General features: G+C 47.8%; 1 protein-coding gene across 2 annotated transcripts in view; it reads right to left on the reverse strand.

The window, feature by feature from the left end:
• Positions 1 to 260: 260 nt before the first annotated feature.
• FRMD1 (FERM domain containing 1) overlaps positions 261 to 14,748 on the reverse strand; it is a 42,562-nt gene continuing 28,074 nt past the window's right edge. For both annotated transcript variants that reach the window (XM_071738879.1, XM_071738880.1), the window contains exons 5-14: positions 13,666 to 13,742; positions 11,879 to 12,065; positions 9,231 to 9,386; positions 7,653 to 7,718; positions 7,382 to 7,450; positions 7,068 to 7,242; positions 5,891 to 6,226; positions 5,640 to 5,756; positions 4,962 to 5,041; positions 261 to 3,199 (exon numbers count right to left, since the gene is read on the reverse strand). In XM_071738879.1, coding sequence (XP_071594980.1) covers positions 2,912 to 3,199; positions 4,962 to 5,041; positions 5,640 to 5,756; positions 5,891 to 6,226; positions 7,068 to 7,242; positions 7,382 to 7,450; positions 7,653 to 7,718; positions 9,231 to 9,386; positions 11,879 to 12,065; positions 13,666 to 13,742 — 1,551 coding nt within the window. In that variant the 3' untranslated portion in view covers positions 261 to 2,911. The remainder of the gene's footprint in view (positions 3,200 to 4,961; positions 5,042 to 5,639; positions 5,757 to 5,890; positions 6,227 to 7,067; positions 7,243 to 7,381; positions 7,451 to 7,652; positions 7,719 to 9,230; positions 9,387 to 11,878; positions 12,066 to 13,665; positions 13,743 to 14,748) is intronic.

Raw genomic sequence — 14,748 nt, forward strand, 5'->3', positions numbered from 1 at the left:
CGGGTGCTCCATGCCTGGCAGAGGCCCCTTGGGAATCTTCCTGCTGAGTGGCAGGGAGGGAAAGGAATTGTTCAGTGCCTCCAGTGCCTTGGGCTCTGCCACCACCAGCCCAGCTCACACGGGTTGCAGTCTGGCAGCAAATTCATTTCTACAACATTCAGCCTCAAACCAAAGCAAAAATCTCAACATTTCTGTCTCAAATGGAAGATGGCACTGACATGCACCTCGTGGAGGAAAACAAAAGATATGCACAGAATATATACCTTTTTCTATCCATACTTTATTGCAAGTGTACATATAATTATTTATATTTTATTTTAAACAAGAAATTCCTTTCATGGAAAGGAGAAACTTTTACCATTAAAATAGAGCCATTATACCAGGAGTATTTTACAGATATGTACAAATATTGGCAGCTAGCTCCTAACATCAGCTCATAAATGCTTACCCTCTACCCAACTAATCAAAACCAAAAATAGTAAGAGACCTTCTAAATCCAAAGACAAACAAAAAATAAATCTACTACTAGCAGGAACAGGTTTGTTTTGTTTGATATGAATACAAAAACTTGCATAATAGATATTCACAGTGTTTGTAAGATACTAATTCATTGCCAGCCTACACAAAACATTGTTCAGTCTCCCCTTCATCTCCCTGTGTAACTCACAGTACTGGAGGGAGCTGTGTAGACCTCTGAGAGAAGATGTTCAGACCTGGAGAGTTTTGCCTTCCCCACCAGCCATGAATAAATACCAAAAAAAAACCCCCACATACTTATAAGGCAGTGGATTCTCAGACAAGAGCCAACTACACTGTTTCCAGGCATCCATTTCTTTGTAACCAGAAAAAACAGGATTACAGCACTCCACTGAATCCATAGGAACTGCAACAACAACAACAAAAAAGAAAATACCAAGCAGCCTGGTGGCATCAACACCTCAGTGAGGTGGTGAGGCTGAAGCAGGAGGAGCCAGATGTCTTTACCCATTTCCATCCACTTAAGGGAGTGACTTGTGTTTGCAGAGAACACAGCTGAAGCACACTGTAAGGGCATTTGGGCTTTGCTTGGAAGAAAGGGAGAGAGTGTGGTGAATGCAGAGCTCCCAAATGTTCTTTACAGAGAGGAGGAATGGTGTGATCAGAGAGGGCAGGGAAGTGATGGCTGCAGTGAGCTTGTGCCCATCACTCATCCCAAAAACCACACCGTGAGGGTTTGGTGCTGGGTTCCTCTCAGAGGAACCACTGATGATGCTACCTCAGCTGAGTAAAACCCACCCTCCTGCTCTGCCTCTGCCCTGCACTCACCTGCAGAGAAGCACTGAGATGACAGACCTGATGGATTTGCTATTTTAACAGTTTATGGGAATGCAATCCACCCAAAAAACCACTGAGCCTGCAAACCCAGCAGCAGCAGCAGCTCAGCCCCTCCTCTGGGTGCTCTGCCTTCCTTCCTTTCCCCCAGTTCTGCTGCCTCCAGCTTTGGATTAAGCAGCTCTGCACAACACACACACATCTCCTCAGCCAGCTGGGCAACATCTGGCTGCTTCTGGAGTCTGCCAAAATAATTCTGAGCTTCCAGCTGTGAGGTTAAAGGTGGGCAGAGGTTACACCTGCCTCTAACAACAAACTTCCCAAATGCTGGGAGATGGTGAGGGAAAGAATCATACAAATGGACCTGGATTTGGATGTAACAAGGCAGCAGGATGTTTTCCACACCAAACTGGTTGACTCAAACACCATAATTATCATTATTTTCCTAGTGAGAGCCAGCACTGCTAACTCCACCAAAATCACCCAACAAGTACCCTTGGTTTGGCACCCAAACACCCTCTGCTTCCACCACCAGCTCCACACACTCACGTTTGCATGACCTATTCTTGCCTAAGTTGGACACAGTCATTGTCTGTCCTTCCAAAATGACTTTCTCCAGTCTGGACTTGCCTGCTAAGCAGAAGAAAAAATTCTAAGGAACAGATTTATATAAAAAAAAAAAAAAACCAAAAGGAAAGAACAACATAAAAGTATGACTCAAAGTAAGGGGTGATCATGCCTGGACAAAGTCTCCAGTCACACTCCTGTCTTCAAGAGCCAGTCAATTAACTCTCTTGTCTTCTGCACTCCCAAAAGCAGCCAAGTCACTTGTTTTTCCTCACCCCCCATCTCCCCAGCAATACACACATTTATTTACCCAGCTGCATCATGGCAGTAGCAGACAACTGAGAGACAGTGTCACTTGTTACAACAAAGGGGGGGGCAAAGGACAGACACTGTATTTGGCTGGATGCTTACAACAGAAGAAAACAGCAACAACAACAAAAAAAAAAAGAGAGAAAGAAACTCCTGGCAGAGCAAGTTTTGCTCCCAGTAAAGCAAGAAGGCAACTTGTGTCCATTCCAACAGGAACAATGGGGCAGACACTTCCACACACAGCCCTCCAAATGTGCCCAGAGTATATCCTGGCCTGACAGCTGTTGGCAGTGCTCAAGACAACCAAACTACCTGTACATAACAGTAACACAAATGGACCACAAGAGAGAGGCAGGAAAATAAACTGAGAGACTTTCCATTGCTTTCTGATAAATCCACGGAGAGGCAGCGCTTGCTTTACCAGCTCAGGGGCAGGTTTGGTCCACTGGTTTTTGGTTTTTATGTTGGTTGTGACACTGCTAAAGAGTGCAGGACACTTCCACCTTTTGCTCAAGCAGAGACTTGGAACATCCCAGTGCTCCACTCCACTGGATTTGCCCCATAAATTGGGTCTGGAGGAGTGATGCCACTTCCTGATTATGGAGCTGAATAACAAAGCTGCTCCCCACCTCCTGCAAGAACCAGAGTGACATCACCTGTGCTAATGAGGTATATATTTCCAGGATGAGCTGTTCCCCTTGGTATGGAAGAGCTCCAATCTCATTTACACCACAAACTCCTCGGGGAGCTGGTCCTCTCCCAGAAGATCCAAGGAGAGGCAGTTCATGGAGCGCTTCCCATAAAGGGCAGACTTGGTTTTGCAGTCTGCTGTGGAATAAACACAGCCATAGATAGACAGCTTGTCCTCCAGGCTGCAGCCAAAAGTGTAGCTGTGGGATGTGTCTGAAGACAGGGTGGCACTCAGGGGGGGGTGCCTGTGCTTGTAAAGACGGATGTCATCCAAACTCTGGCTGTGCTGGTCTGTGCAGCTTCTGCTTCTGGGTGATCTGACCTGCAGGTTCAGTGAGACACACACACACACCCCAATAAACACACTGAGCTCAGACACAGCCTAAGGAATGCTCTAGGCTTGCTAAAAGTTCCCCAGAATTGTTCTTCCACTCCTTCAAACCAGCACCACCAGCTTTCTGAAGGACACTGGCTTAATGAAGAAGCTGGGAACCATTAAGGAGTTACAAGTGAATTAAGGTGCCCTGCCATGCCCACCCAGATCCTCTGTGTGTCCTCAGTGTCCAGAACAATGGAGGAAAATTTGACAGGTGTTGACACCTGAATGACATGGTACTTCTTGGCAGATCCATGCCAGACATCCCCAAAGGGACAAAATGCACCTAACCAAAAAATTACCCCAGCTGCTCGGATGCACCGAGTTACCTGAAGTCTAATGAGCTGACAGGAAGGCTCAGAGGGCAACCATGCAAACTGATGGGTTGTGGAGCTCAAAACTCACTGAGTGCAACACAGAGTTTCATCCAGATACCATTGTTCAGCAATGAAGAAAACAGGAGAGGGAAACCAGCAGTAACTCCCAGAGGCAGCTTCTTGCTACACAAGCTGCAGTGACTTGGCCTCTCTGGAGGAATCACTGATCGTTTCCAACCTCCCCACCTGGTTTTTCCTGCCCTGTCTCTTCATAATCAGCTTTTAAAACACTAATATTAAGGCTGATTTCAGGAATGCCACTTTTTAATCAAGATACTTCTGTTGGCAACACACAAAACTTCCTCCCAGGATCACTTTGCTCACCTCCTTGTGCAGGATGGGAGTTAAAAAACTACCACTTGCACTCTTAAGTCATTTCACTCAAATATAGCAATAAGTTCAGTGTGATTTGTATTGCCTGGTCTATAGCCCTAGAAAAAAACCCAAAAACCTAAGATTTAAATAAAATCTCCTATAATACTTAACAGGCTACTTTGCTGGCAAGTGAAAATTTCTTTCTGCTTTTGACTGAATCCAGAAAGAAGCATGAAGAGAAAAAAAAGTCCTAAGAAGTGACTGAAGTCCTTGTTCAGAAAAGTTCAGGAAGTAAAAGGGGAAGCAATCAACAGGTTTTTAAAATCCTTGTAGCAGACAGGGCTGATTTGGATTCAGACAGAGAAGAAATGGTAGAGGCTTGTGGGTTTTTAAAAAAAAAAACCACCAACCCACACAACATTTCTCCCCAAGGGGGTACAGCTATACTTTGAAAAGAAATATTGTTTAGCCTTAAAAAGAGAATTTAATGAGCTTTTTGCAAGCACAGCTCATATGACATGACATATTTTACCATACATAGTTGCCTTTTCTCAAGGGTTTGATGAAAAGAAAACATTGACAACAAAGACTTCAGCACACACATGGAATAATCACATTAAATGACAGTAATTAGAGCCTGAGCATCTGTTTTTGCTCTGATGTGAGCTCTTTCTGGCTTCAGGAGCAGGAAGATGATGAAGTTTGCAACCCACATCCAAACTGCATGGATGATCTTGGCTTTACATTGCACTGAAAATCTGGGAATGGTTCATTTTTTCCATTACCCATCCTAAGGCAGACAACAGCTGGCTCACAAGATTTCCCTGCTGAGGGCTCCAAACCTCTCTGTACTATTCTGGACCCAAACACTGCTCTCCTCCTAGGCCTGACAGCAGTAGGTGGCCAACAGCTGGGGTTGGTTACAGCATTTCCAATCAGTCAGACCCAGACCACTCCAGTTCACCTGATTTACAGCTGTGTCCATCAGGTCAGACCTTGGTTCCATGCCCCCTTACCTGGTGAAGGGATTCAGCACTTTGGCCTCTCATTTTTATGAGTGTGACTTGCACCACTGACAGTGAGTCTTGATTTATAGCTGCAAAGGAGAAGGAGGGGTTGAGGAGCACTGCAAGGTTTGAGGTTTTGTGGGCTGTGGAATAGCAAAGCTGTTCCCACAGGCCACATTCAGGCAATCCTAGAAATAGAAACTCTCCAGAAAACAGCTTCTCACCCATTTGCCCCACATTCACCTCTCTTTGCTATAAAGGCTGTGTAAGGCCAGAGAGCTCCTGCATGGCCCCATTGCCTTGTATCACAAACCACAAAACTTGACCTATTCATTCTTATGCCTCACCCATTCACCTGTGGTTGAACCCCTTGGCTGTTTTGTGGTACAAAACATTTTCAAGCAAACTCCTTTGCTCCTAAGGGGTTACCTGAGCTAGCTTTTTGTCATTAACTGAGTATAAACTTGGCAAAATTCAAGCAGGGAGACTCTGAGGAGCACAGAGGAGAGCAGCACAGGGTGCTGGCCTTTAACCTCTAGATGAGGTGACTTTAAACCCTGTTGTAGTAGGGCAGTAAGTAGCACTGTAGTTGTTTGAGAGGAGATACAGCTTGCTTAGATCCCTCTGATGATGTCTGTTGCCACAGCCTCCAGAAAAGCACTGAGCAGCAGCAGGAAGCCATCTCACCTTGGCAGCTGGCAGCATCTAGAGGAAGAGATTCAACAGATTCTCCCACAGTGGCCTCCTCTATCTGGTCTCCCTCTGCAGGCACCTCCTCTGGCTCATCCACTGCCAGCTCCAGCTCTAGGAAGAAAAGTGGCAGGAAAGGGTCAGCTCTACACTGCTGCTCCCAGCAGCTTCACCCCCTCCCACTCTCCAGGAGGAGAAGGGACTTAAGGGTGGGCTTAGAAGCTGCTCCTCCTCCCCAAACTCTTTACCATCATCCTGAGAGTCATCTTCAGCTCTCCCTTTGCTGCCACTGTCAATGCCAGAGCTGCCATAGCTGATGGTTGAGCTGCAGGACTTCTCCTTCCTGTGCACTCGCTCGATGCCGAAGGGCTCGTCCACCGACATTTCCACCGACACCCGGTGCCTGGAGTCAGCCTCAATCCCTGAGGTGTGGGAGCTGCCGTGGCTCCCCGTGGACTGTCGTGACAGGCGGTTGTCCCCCCGGCTGCCCCCACTGCTCCCACTGCCACGGGAGTTCTTATCACAGGGGTCCAGGTCCATGTCCAAGGTGTCACTGATGTAGGACTCCCGGTAGCGCTTCTTCTCTGCGGAAGGCAGGTGAAGAGACACCCGTGAGGAGGGGCAGGAGGGGTGAAGGAAGGATGACACAACAGACTTTGGAATGTTGGTTTTTTTCTTTTTTTCTTTTTTTAGGTTTAGGGGAGACCTTATGACCATGTGCCAGTAGTTAAAGGGGGCTACAGAGCAGATGGAGACTCCCTATGGACTGGGAGTGCCATGGACAAGAGATGGGAGATTCCCATTGAACACAAAAATTTTTTCCCCATGAGGACAGTCAGACCTTGGAATGGTCTCCCAGGGGAGGGGGTGGGTTTCTCCACTTTGGGAAGTTTGAAGTCTCAGCTCCACGGGGTGCTGGGACATCTCAGATAAACAATAATATGAGAAGGGTTGGGCCAGATGGGCCTTGAGGTCCCTTCCCATCTGATATTGGACCAGATGATCCTTGGGGTCCTTTCCAAGGTGACATTGGACCAGATGATCCTCGAGGCCCCTTCCCATCTGACATTCTATGATTCTATGATCTTCTGAATTCAAACAGGCATGTAGAGGCAGTTGTGATACAGAAAACAGGAGCTACCAGAATGAAGAGAAGGTCAAAAAAAAAAAAATCTCCTCTTACTTAAAGGGAAATATTACTGCTCTCACACACAGACCTTCTGATCACAGTCTAGCAATGCAGGACACAAATACTTCTCAGTTATGGACCTGAAACATATCTATCAGCTCTGTTTCTCTCCCTGGCTTCCTGATAAGGCAGCAGCATCATTAATTAAATAAAAAACGGACACTGTGCAGCAACAGCAGAGCCTTATGTACTGTACAAACCTACTTCCCAAAGTCACCTGCCCTTCCACCACGTACCTTCAGCCTCCTCCAGTTTTTGGATTTGCTTCAAGACAGGCTGAATGTTCAGAAAGAGCCTGTGGCTGTTGCTGAGGAGCTGCAGCAAGTGCCGTGACCTGAAGGGACAACCCGTGTAGTAAACCAGTTTCCGGGCAGAAGGCAAACCATCCGGTTGGATCTCAAATTTTTTCCCCTGCATTACGAAGGAGAAATGGCAGTGAAATGAGGAGGAGAATGTTTTCAAGCCACACAGCTACCAGGGAGAGTGTGGCAGGACTTCCCCACCAGGCTGACAGGTTGCAGCCAGGTGGGCTCCGGTGTGTGGCACTCACCAAAAATGCCAACTTCCCAATGTGGGACCAGGGGAAGTCGTAGAGGAGCTGTCGAACGTGATTCACCTCCTGCAACACATCAAAGGTGGAGTGACACAGGGGCTGGCAGGTCCAGGGTGGAGCCAGCCATGTGCAAAGAATTCCCAAACAACCAAGAATTTGAGCTATGTGGTGCTGGCAGGGGAGGCAGAGGAGCTGCGGTGTTGGGGGAGGGCAGGGGAGCTGGGCAGAGTTAATGCTACACCAGGAGGCTTTCATGGCAGCCTCTTACCTGATAAATGTGCATTCCTCTCAGGGTCAGGCCCAGGATAACTGTGGGGCGATCCTCCTTCTTATCCTGAAAGAACAGAAGAGCCTGGAGTCAAAGGTTAATCTGCAAAGACCACGCTCTTGTTCAGGCACCTACTGCAGGAGAGGTAGCAGGACTGCTCACCAGACAGATGCCAGCAGTTTATTTGGCTTTTATTGTCTTTGTAAAGTGCACCTTGCCTCCTTGACCCCTGGAATCTCTATACCTAAAATCCTCCCATGCTGGGCCTCTCAATCATTTGAGCAGCAAACACCCTGGAGTGGGAATCCTGTAGCTTTCATGGTTTGAGGGCATGGACAATTCCAGCTCTCAGAGGTACCCTGTAACCTCCCCCACTGCTCTGGCTCTGCTCTCCCCATGAACATGCACCCCTCTTGCTCTCCAGAAGGCAGAAACAGAAGGGACACTTCTGTCCCCTTCTCCCTCCCATGGCACTGCTCTTCCCATGCAGGGACTTGATGGGCTTTATGTGTCCCTTGGCCAGAAGTGCCCTAATCCATGCCCAGAGTTACAGAAACTTTCCTTCTAACCCTTCAGTCTCAGAGTTGTGAGCAGATGGTTTGTGGCTGGGTGGGAGTACTCTGTACTGCTTGGACATACTCAGTCTCTAATGAGGTTCTTTGGCTTAAAGACCAAAAAAGTTTCCCAAACTCATTATTTCAGTCTCTCCTGGGGTGGCAGCTAGGGAGGGGGAACACATGCTTGTCTTGGGGGGAGAAAATTCTGGGGTAAAAATCTGTGGGCTCATAGAGTTTACACTTTACATCAAGACTTTCTCTCCTCATCTGGCTGGCCAAGTTCCAAACCTTAGGCCACCACAGGTCCTCACCCTTTGCCCCTGGTACCATCTGTGTCTCCAGTTCACAGTCACTAAGAAATGCTTTCTGCCTCCTAAGGGCAGAGTTTTGTGAATCAGTATTGTCCTGGAGAAGAGGCAGAGGGCTCAGTGCTGTATTTTCTTTCAGAGTGCAAAACAGTGCAACAAGTCTCCAAGTGCAACAGAAAGCTTCTCTTTGGCCCTGTTCCTACACCTAACTGCTCTTAGCATGTGAAAATGAAGAGCATCCTGTTTAAGCAGGCTTGGGTAAGGAGTCTAAGGCTCAGGGACAAGCACATAGCTGAAAAAACACCAAGCACTGGCAGGGTTGGAAGTGAAGCAGGGCAAGAAATTCAGGATGAGTCAGTGTCACCCTCAGTTATTGCATGACACTTGTGTGGAAGCTGCCAGACCTCTTGTCACCATTTCAAGGGACTGCAGCAAAACAAAAAGGCTTCTCAGTGATTTCCCTGGTGAAAGTCTATTGACAGGCAGGGATAAAAATTAACTTTTGCCATTCCTGTGGCTAAGGAACAAAACTTGCTTCCAACTCTACCTGTGTATTTGCAATAGATTTGTTTGTGGGGACAGACAGACCTCCTTGGCTGAACCTTTTAGGCTTGTTTGGCCTCACTGAATCAGAGGAAACGGTCCCTCAAATAAACAGAAAGTGAAAAGTGCAGCTAATGATGAGATTCAGAAGAAGCAGCTCTTTGTTTAACCTTCTGCAGCCTGTAGAAGTGGACGGGCACATCTTCCAGCAGGCAGGACTCCTTAATGAACTTCAGCACAGCATCCTTAGAGCTCAGCCCCTGCTGCTCCCGGTGCATCTCTGGAGCATGTTTCAAGATGTAGTCACTCCCCCTCTTTGCAATTATCTAAACCACAAGGGAAAAAAAAACAGGTCAGCAACTTCCCCAGCAAAGCAGAAACTAAGGATGGAGGAGGTTCACGTGGTCCCTCAGGGTGTTAGTCCATGCTCACCTCCACCTCCCTGGAGGATAAGCATTTAAAGCAGCCCGGATGACACTGATGTCTCCAGAACAGATTACGGATGGGAAAATCAAAATAGATCCAAGACTGCACAGTTTGTGACAGCTCTTTTCATTTTGAAGCACTGGAATTACTTTTCCTAACTCCTGGCATCCATAAATGCTCATGGTCAGATAACAAACACTGCTCTGCATGGCAACACAATAAACAGCAGCATCTCCAAACCCTACACAAATGCTACGTGAGCCTTTTAAGACCAGAAACTACACATTAGGCTTGTTTAGCATTTCTATCCTCAAAGGGGTGGATAACACTAACTCAAGGTATTTTCTTTGATCTGGCAGGCATGTTGCTTTGCTAAGAAGTAGAAAAACCTGCACCAGGTCTTCTGCTCTTGCCCTAAAAGTGCTCAGTCCCCGTGCCTGCTCATGTGCTCTCTCTGTATGGGGCCAGAGAACAGCCCAGTCCCCTCCAGTGCCAGACTGGCCCCTTCCAGGCTGTGACAAGACAGGAGGCTTGCCAGCTGAATTCACAAAACTCCCCACCACTTTTAAAAGTGCATTTAAAAGGGCATTTAAAAGTAGGTCCCACCAGATACCTGAAAACACCCTGCCAGGAGCAACCTGCCCTGGCTCAAAACAAAGACCCCATCACCACCCAGCTCCCAATTCCATTTTAAATTAAGCCCCTCCTTTTCCCTGTTCAGTAACACCTTTTCTCTACCTGCTTTGCCAGGTTAAGTTGCCCTCCCAGGAGCAAGGCTGGGCTTGCTGGAGGACAACACTGATGCCACCAGCCGTGCAGCATCAGCAGAAAGAGGCACCCCAGCTCCACAGTTCAAAGCTGGTTGATCACCCCGGGGCCAGCACCACCTCTCCTCACTAGCAGAGGCCTGGGGCAGCCCTTGGCCAAAAGATCTCAAGCACGTGTTGGAGGAAAAGATGGCATTGGAGGAGGAGATGGCTCAGTATCTCCCCCAGAAGCCCAAGGGCAGGGAGAGAAGCGTCCCCACGCCTGCCAGGTTTTGCTCTTTGGGATGAGGTAATAAATCACCCACATACTTACTCGGGGTTGGGGCTTAATGCAGGTGAGCCAGGGTTTGCCTTGGCTCTTGCAATGTTTGCCAGATGAGCAATAGCCTCTGATAAGCCTTTTAGCTGCCCCAGAAATGGCAGGCAGCAGACCTACTTTTTTTTTCCCCCAGCCTTTTGTTTGCTCCCTCCCGCCAGGCGCCCGTCGTGAGGAATGGCACGGGATGAAGCCTCTTGTCTGGGAGAAAGGCACATTTCTGCACAGCCAGGCTGGAATTCATCCACAAAAGAGACTCCACCAAGCCTTGCCTCCTCCCTGTCACTGCTCTGAACCTTCTCCTCACTGGCAGGGACCTTTCAGGAGAGAGGCAACTCACCTGAGGAAAAGCAGCTGACTCCCAGAGGCTTCTGAGCTTTTCAGCAGCCATCCCAAGGCACAAGCTTGGCTAAAATCCACTGGCACAGTGGAGAAAGGGGCTCCAGAACTAAATCAGAGTGCAGAGGAAGGTCTGCCTCGGTCCCAGGGAACATCCTGCTCCAGCAGACATCATCAAACATTACAGTGGTGTGTCTGTAGCAAAGGTAGCTTCCCCTTTTATATTTTTGGACACTTAAGTGTTTATCAACACTTTTCTTGACATTTTTCCTTAAGAGGAGAACTCTCTGCAGGTAACCATCTCTGTCAAGTCTTAGCTAATCTGCCTTCATTCAACAACTAAACCAGCTCTTGGCTTTCTCAGCTGTTTCCAAGTCTTGAAGGGCACAAGCCCACGTGCACATGCTCACAAACAAACACACAAACCCATTTCCAGGCCCTTCCCTTTCTCTTTCTGCAGCTGAGCCAGAGTTCAATGGACAAAGCAAGCACCAGAGGCACTGCACAGCAGTCCTACTGCTTAGCTTTGGGTCTATCCCTCCCAGGGGTAAGAATTACAGAGATAAGAACAAAGGGCAATGGACTTGGCTTCACAGCCCTGAGGTTTTCTGGAGACCTTGGGTTGATGCAGATCTTGCTGATGTACCACTGCAAACACACAAACCCTTTAAGCTATATAAAAGCATGAAACAGTGTCAGAGTTATTCCCTTGACACCAAGGTATTCCTTCCACCCAGGAAGGGGACACACCACCCAACCTCACTGAGGAGTGAGCCCAGGAGGAACAGGCACCTACATCCAGTGGGAACAGAAGAGATATCACCTGAGGGAAACTCATTTTCATGCTCTCCCACTCTGTCTCATCCCTGCAGTGGGAGTTGGGGACACTGTGTGGCTGCAGTTAGGTACCACCTCGACCCAGCTCCTGCTGTGCACACAGCCTGCTGATAGATTTTCCCCCAAAACTTACCCATTGTGGGAAATAAGCCTGAGGTTCAAAATATTTGCCAGCATGGACCTTCTCCCTGTAGTTGCCCAAATCTGCCTGCAAGCTGTAGGCTGCCAGTAAGAAGTAGATTTCTTCTTTGTGGTTGCACCGGGACATCAGAACTTGCTCTTTGAGGTGGCAGTAGTAGAGCTGTCGTGCCACCTTGTCACTGCAAGGCACAAAGGCAAATTGGCTTGGAGAAAAGGAAGCTCAGGTTCAGACAAGGCCCCTCAAATACCTTCTGAGAGGAGGGATCAAACTCTGACAGCCCTGATGTGTGCCAATGCCACCCTGATGCACTTAATGTGGGTGCAGGGAGCATCAAGCCAAGATCAAGGTCTTCTCCCACTAAGTGTTGTACAAACATGGGAAATGGCAGCTTCTATCTTGAGAAGCATGATATCTAAGAAGTGAGGGCAGAAGGCAGATGAAAGAAAAATCATGTCACACCTGTTTTGGAGACTGACTAGATCAAGCCCTTCTGTTTCTCTGTAAAGTCTGTAGCAGTCAGGAGTCAACCCCCTGGAATCCCAGTCTCGTTTCTTGCACACCTGCCCTCCTTTCCCCTCTAAACCTGGCACTGCTTTTTCATTTCACCTTGCCTTAGGCTCCAGGGACTTTTCAACAGCTAATTCCCTGCAAGGTAGATCAAAAGACACGGGAGCCTTGGGCTTGTTTTTGTCTTCTTCCTCAAGCTGCTTGAAAGGGATGGTCTGATAAGGCAGAACTATCACATAGCATTGATAACACTCCTGCTGTAAGAGCTCATGGGGAGCAAGCTGCTGCTGTGTACCTACAGATGAGGTGCTGGACTGCTCATAAAAACATGTGTGTAGTTTGCAGGTGTCAAGTAACCACCTCTGCATGGCCCCACAAACCTCCAGTTTAAGGAGCAGTGCAAGAGAAAGCCTCTTGTGATGCTACAGGAGATGCACACGGGGGTGGTAGAATTAAATGCAACTTCTTTTTGTACCTAAACACAGAACTAAATAAAAAACACTGAACAGCCAAACAGACTCCAAAAGAAAGAATCCTCTGCATCCAAAATGAAAGGCTGTGGTGAGAGAAAAACAAAAAAACCACCAAGCTTTGTTGAAGACGAGAACAAATGCCAAAAAATTTGGTAAAGATTTTAATCCACCCAAATGATCCCAGCTCTTGGCTTGCCCTGGGGTCACAGCCACGCCAGAAGTGCTGATGCAAATCAACTCTGTCAGTTGTTCATTTTTAACTACCTCATCCTTTGTTCTGTGCTGTGGGTGAGGGTGGTGATGTTTTGAGTGCAGCCCATAGTCCTTATGAATAGACTACAAATGCAAAATTCTCTAACTTATGAAGTAATTCCTTTTGTCCCTTTACAAAACTCTATTTCTGGGAGTAGACTTGCACAGAGCTCAAATACAAAAAAAGCCAACCAGATCCTAAATTATTAGCACAGGCTCTGGTCAGGATGTATTCACCTGATGGTTTTCAGACAACAAAAAGCCACAAGCAGAAGAGTGCTAAATGTATTTTGATACTGCTTACTCAAGGCAGATGGAAAAAGAGTTTTCCTAGGATAAGGGGTATGATTCAGGAGGAAAACATTCATGGCTGGGTGAGGAAGTCTCTAAAGGTACTTAAAATAAAATTTAAAAGAAAGTGCATTTTAAGCTTATTTCTGCTAGAGCTCACAGGGATGAGCTTAACAAAGAAACATTACTTATCTTGGTTTTTAAGAACACAGTAAATAAGTCAAAACCCAGTAAGTACCACAGAAGGGAACTTACCTTATTACTCTTCCATTTTCTACATAGTATTGCACTCTAAAGAATGCAACAAAGGGAGGGCTGAATTTCTCTGTTCCCTAGAGCAGAGACAGAAGACAGGTTAAATAACACTGAGCATCCCAAATTCCTGCTACCCCATCTGGTAACATCCTCTGCTCCCAGGCTCACTTTCTGCTTTCTATTTTCTCCACTTAGCTCTTGGCAAGTTCTGGTGGGGACCTGACTGTCTCTGAGGCTGAAAACAACGAGGCATCATGAAACAGCTGGGGGTGTTGAGGCTGGAGAAGAGGAGGCTCAGGGGAGACCTCATCACTCTCTACAACTCCCTGAAAGGAGGTTGGAGCCAGGGGGGGGTCAGGCAGATATCAGTAGGATAAGAGGGCACAGACTAAAGAATTTTTTCCTAATATCCAACCTAAACCTCCCCTGGCAGAGCTCCAGCTCTGCCAGGGGAGGTTTAGGTTGGATATTAGGAAAGGATTCTTTGCAGAGAGGGTGCTCAGCCATTGGAATGGGCTGCCCAGGGAAGGGGTGGATTCTCCATCCCTGGAGATATTTCCAAAGAGCCTGGATGTGGCACTCAGTGCCATGGGCTGGGAACCACGGGGGGAGTGGAGCAAGGGTTGGACTTGTTGATCTCTGAGGTCCCTTCCAACCCAGCCCGTTCTAGGATTCTATGATTCAGGCAGCTTGAATGGCAAAATATCCTAGGGATGGCAGAAGGCTTTAGAGGAGGGGGATGAGAAGGGATAAGAGAATCCCATTACACCCTGGGGATGCCCAGCTTGGCCCAGAGTTACCCAGCTCAGCACCTGGCAGCACCGCAGACGCAGCGGCGCTGAAGGCAGAGCTTGGCAGGGCTGCAACCTCACCAGGGCACTCCCAGGAGTGAGCTGCTCTCTATCTCTGCTGCCTTCAGCATCTACTGCCCCAGGCTGAGGCACAGCAGCTTGATATCAACCCCTCTCCTTTTGTTTGGCAGGGCTCCTGGTTAGTTATTCACACCTTCCTGCAGCCACAGACCCACTGGAGACACTGCTGTCTGCTGCACGCTGAAGATCTCTGCTAGAAGAAAGCCAGCAA

The sequence above is a fragment of the Heliangelus exortis genome, chromosome 3 (genome assembly GCF_036169615.1).
Source record: "Heliangelus exortis chromosome 3, bHelExo1.hap1, whole genome shotgun sequence".
Lineage (NCBI taxonomy): Eukaryota > Metazoa > Chordata > Aves > Apodiformes > Trochilidae > Heliangelus > Heliangelus exortis.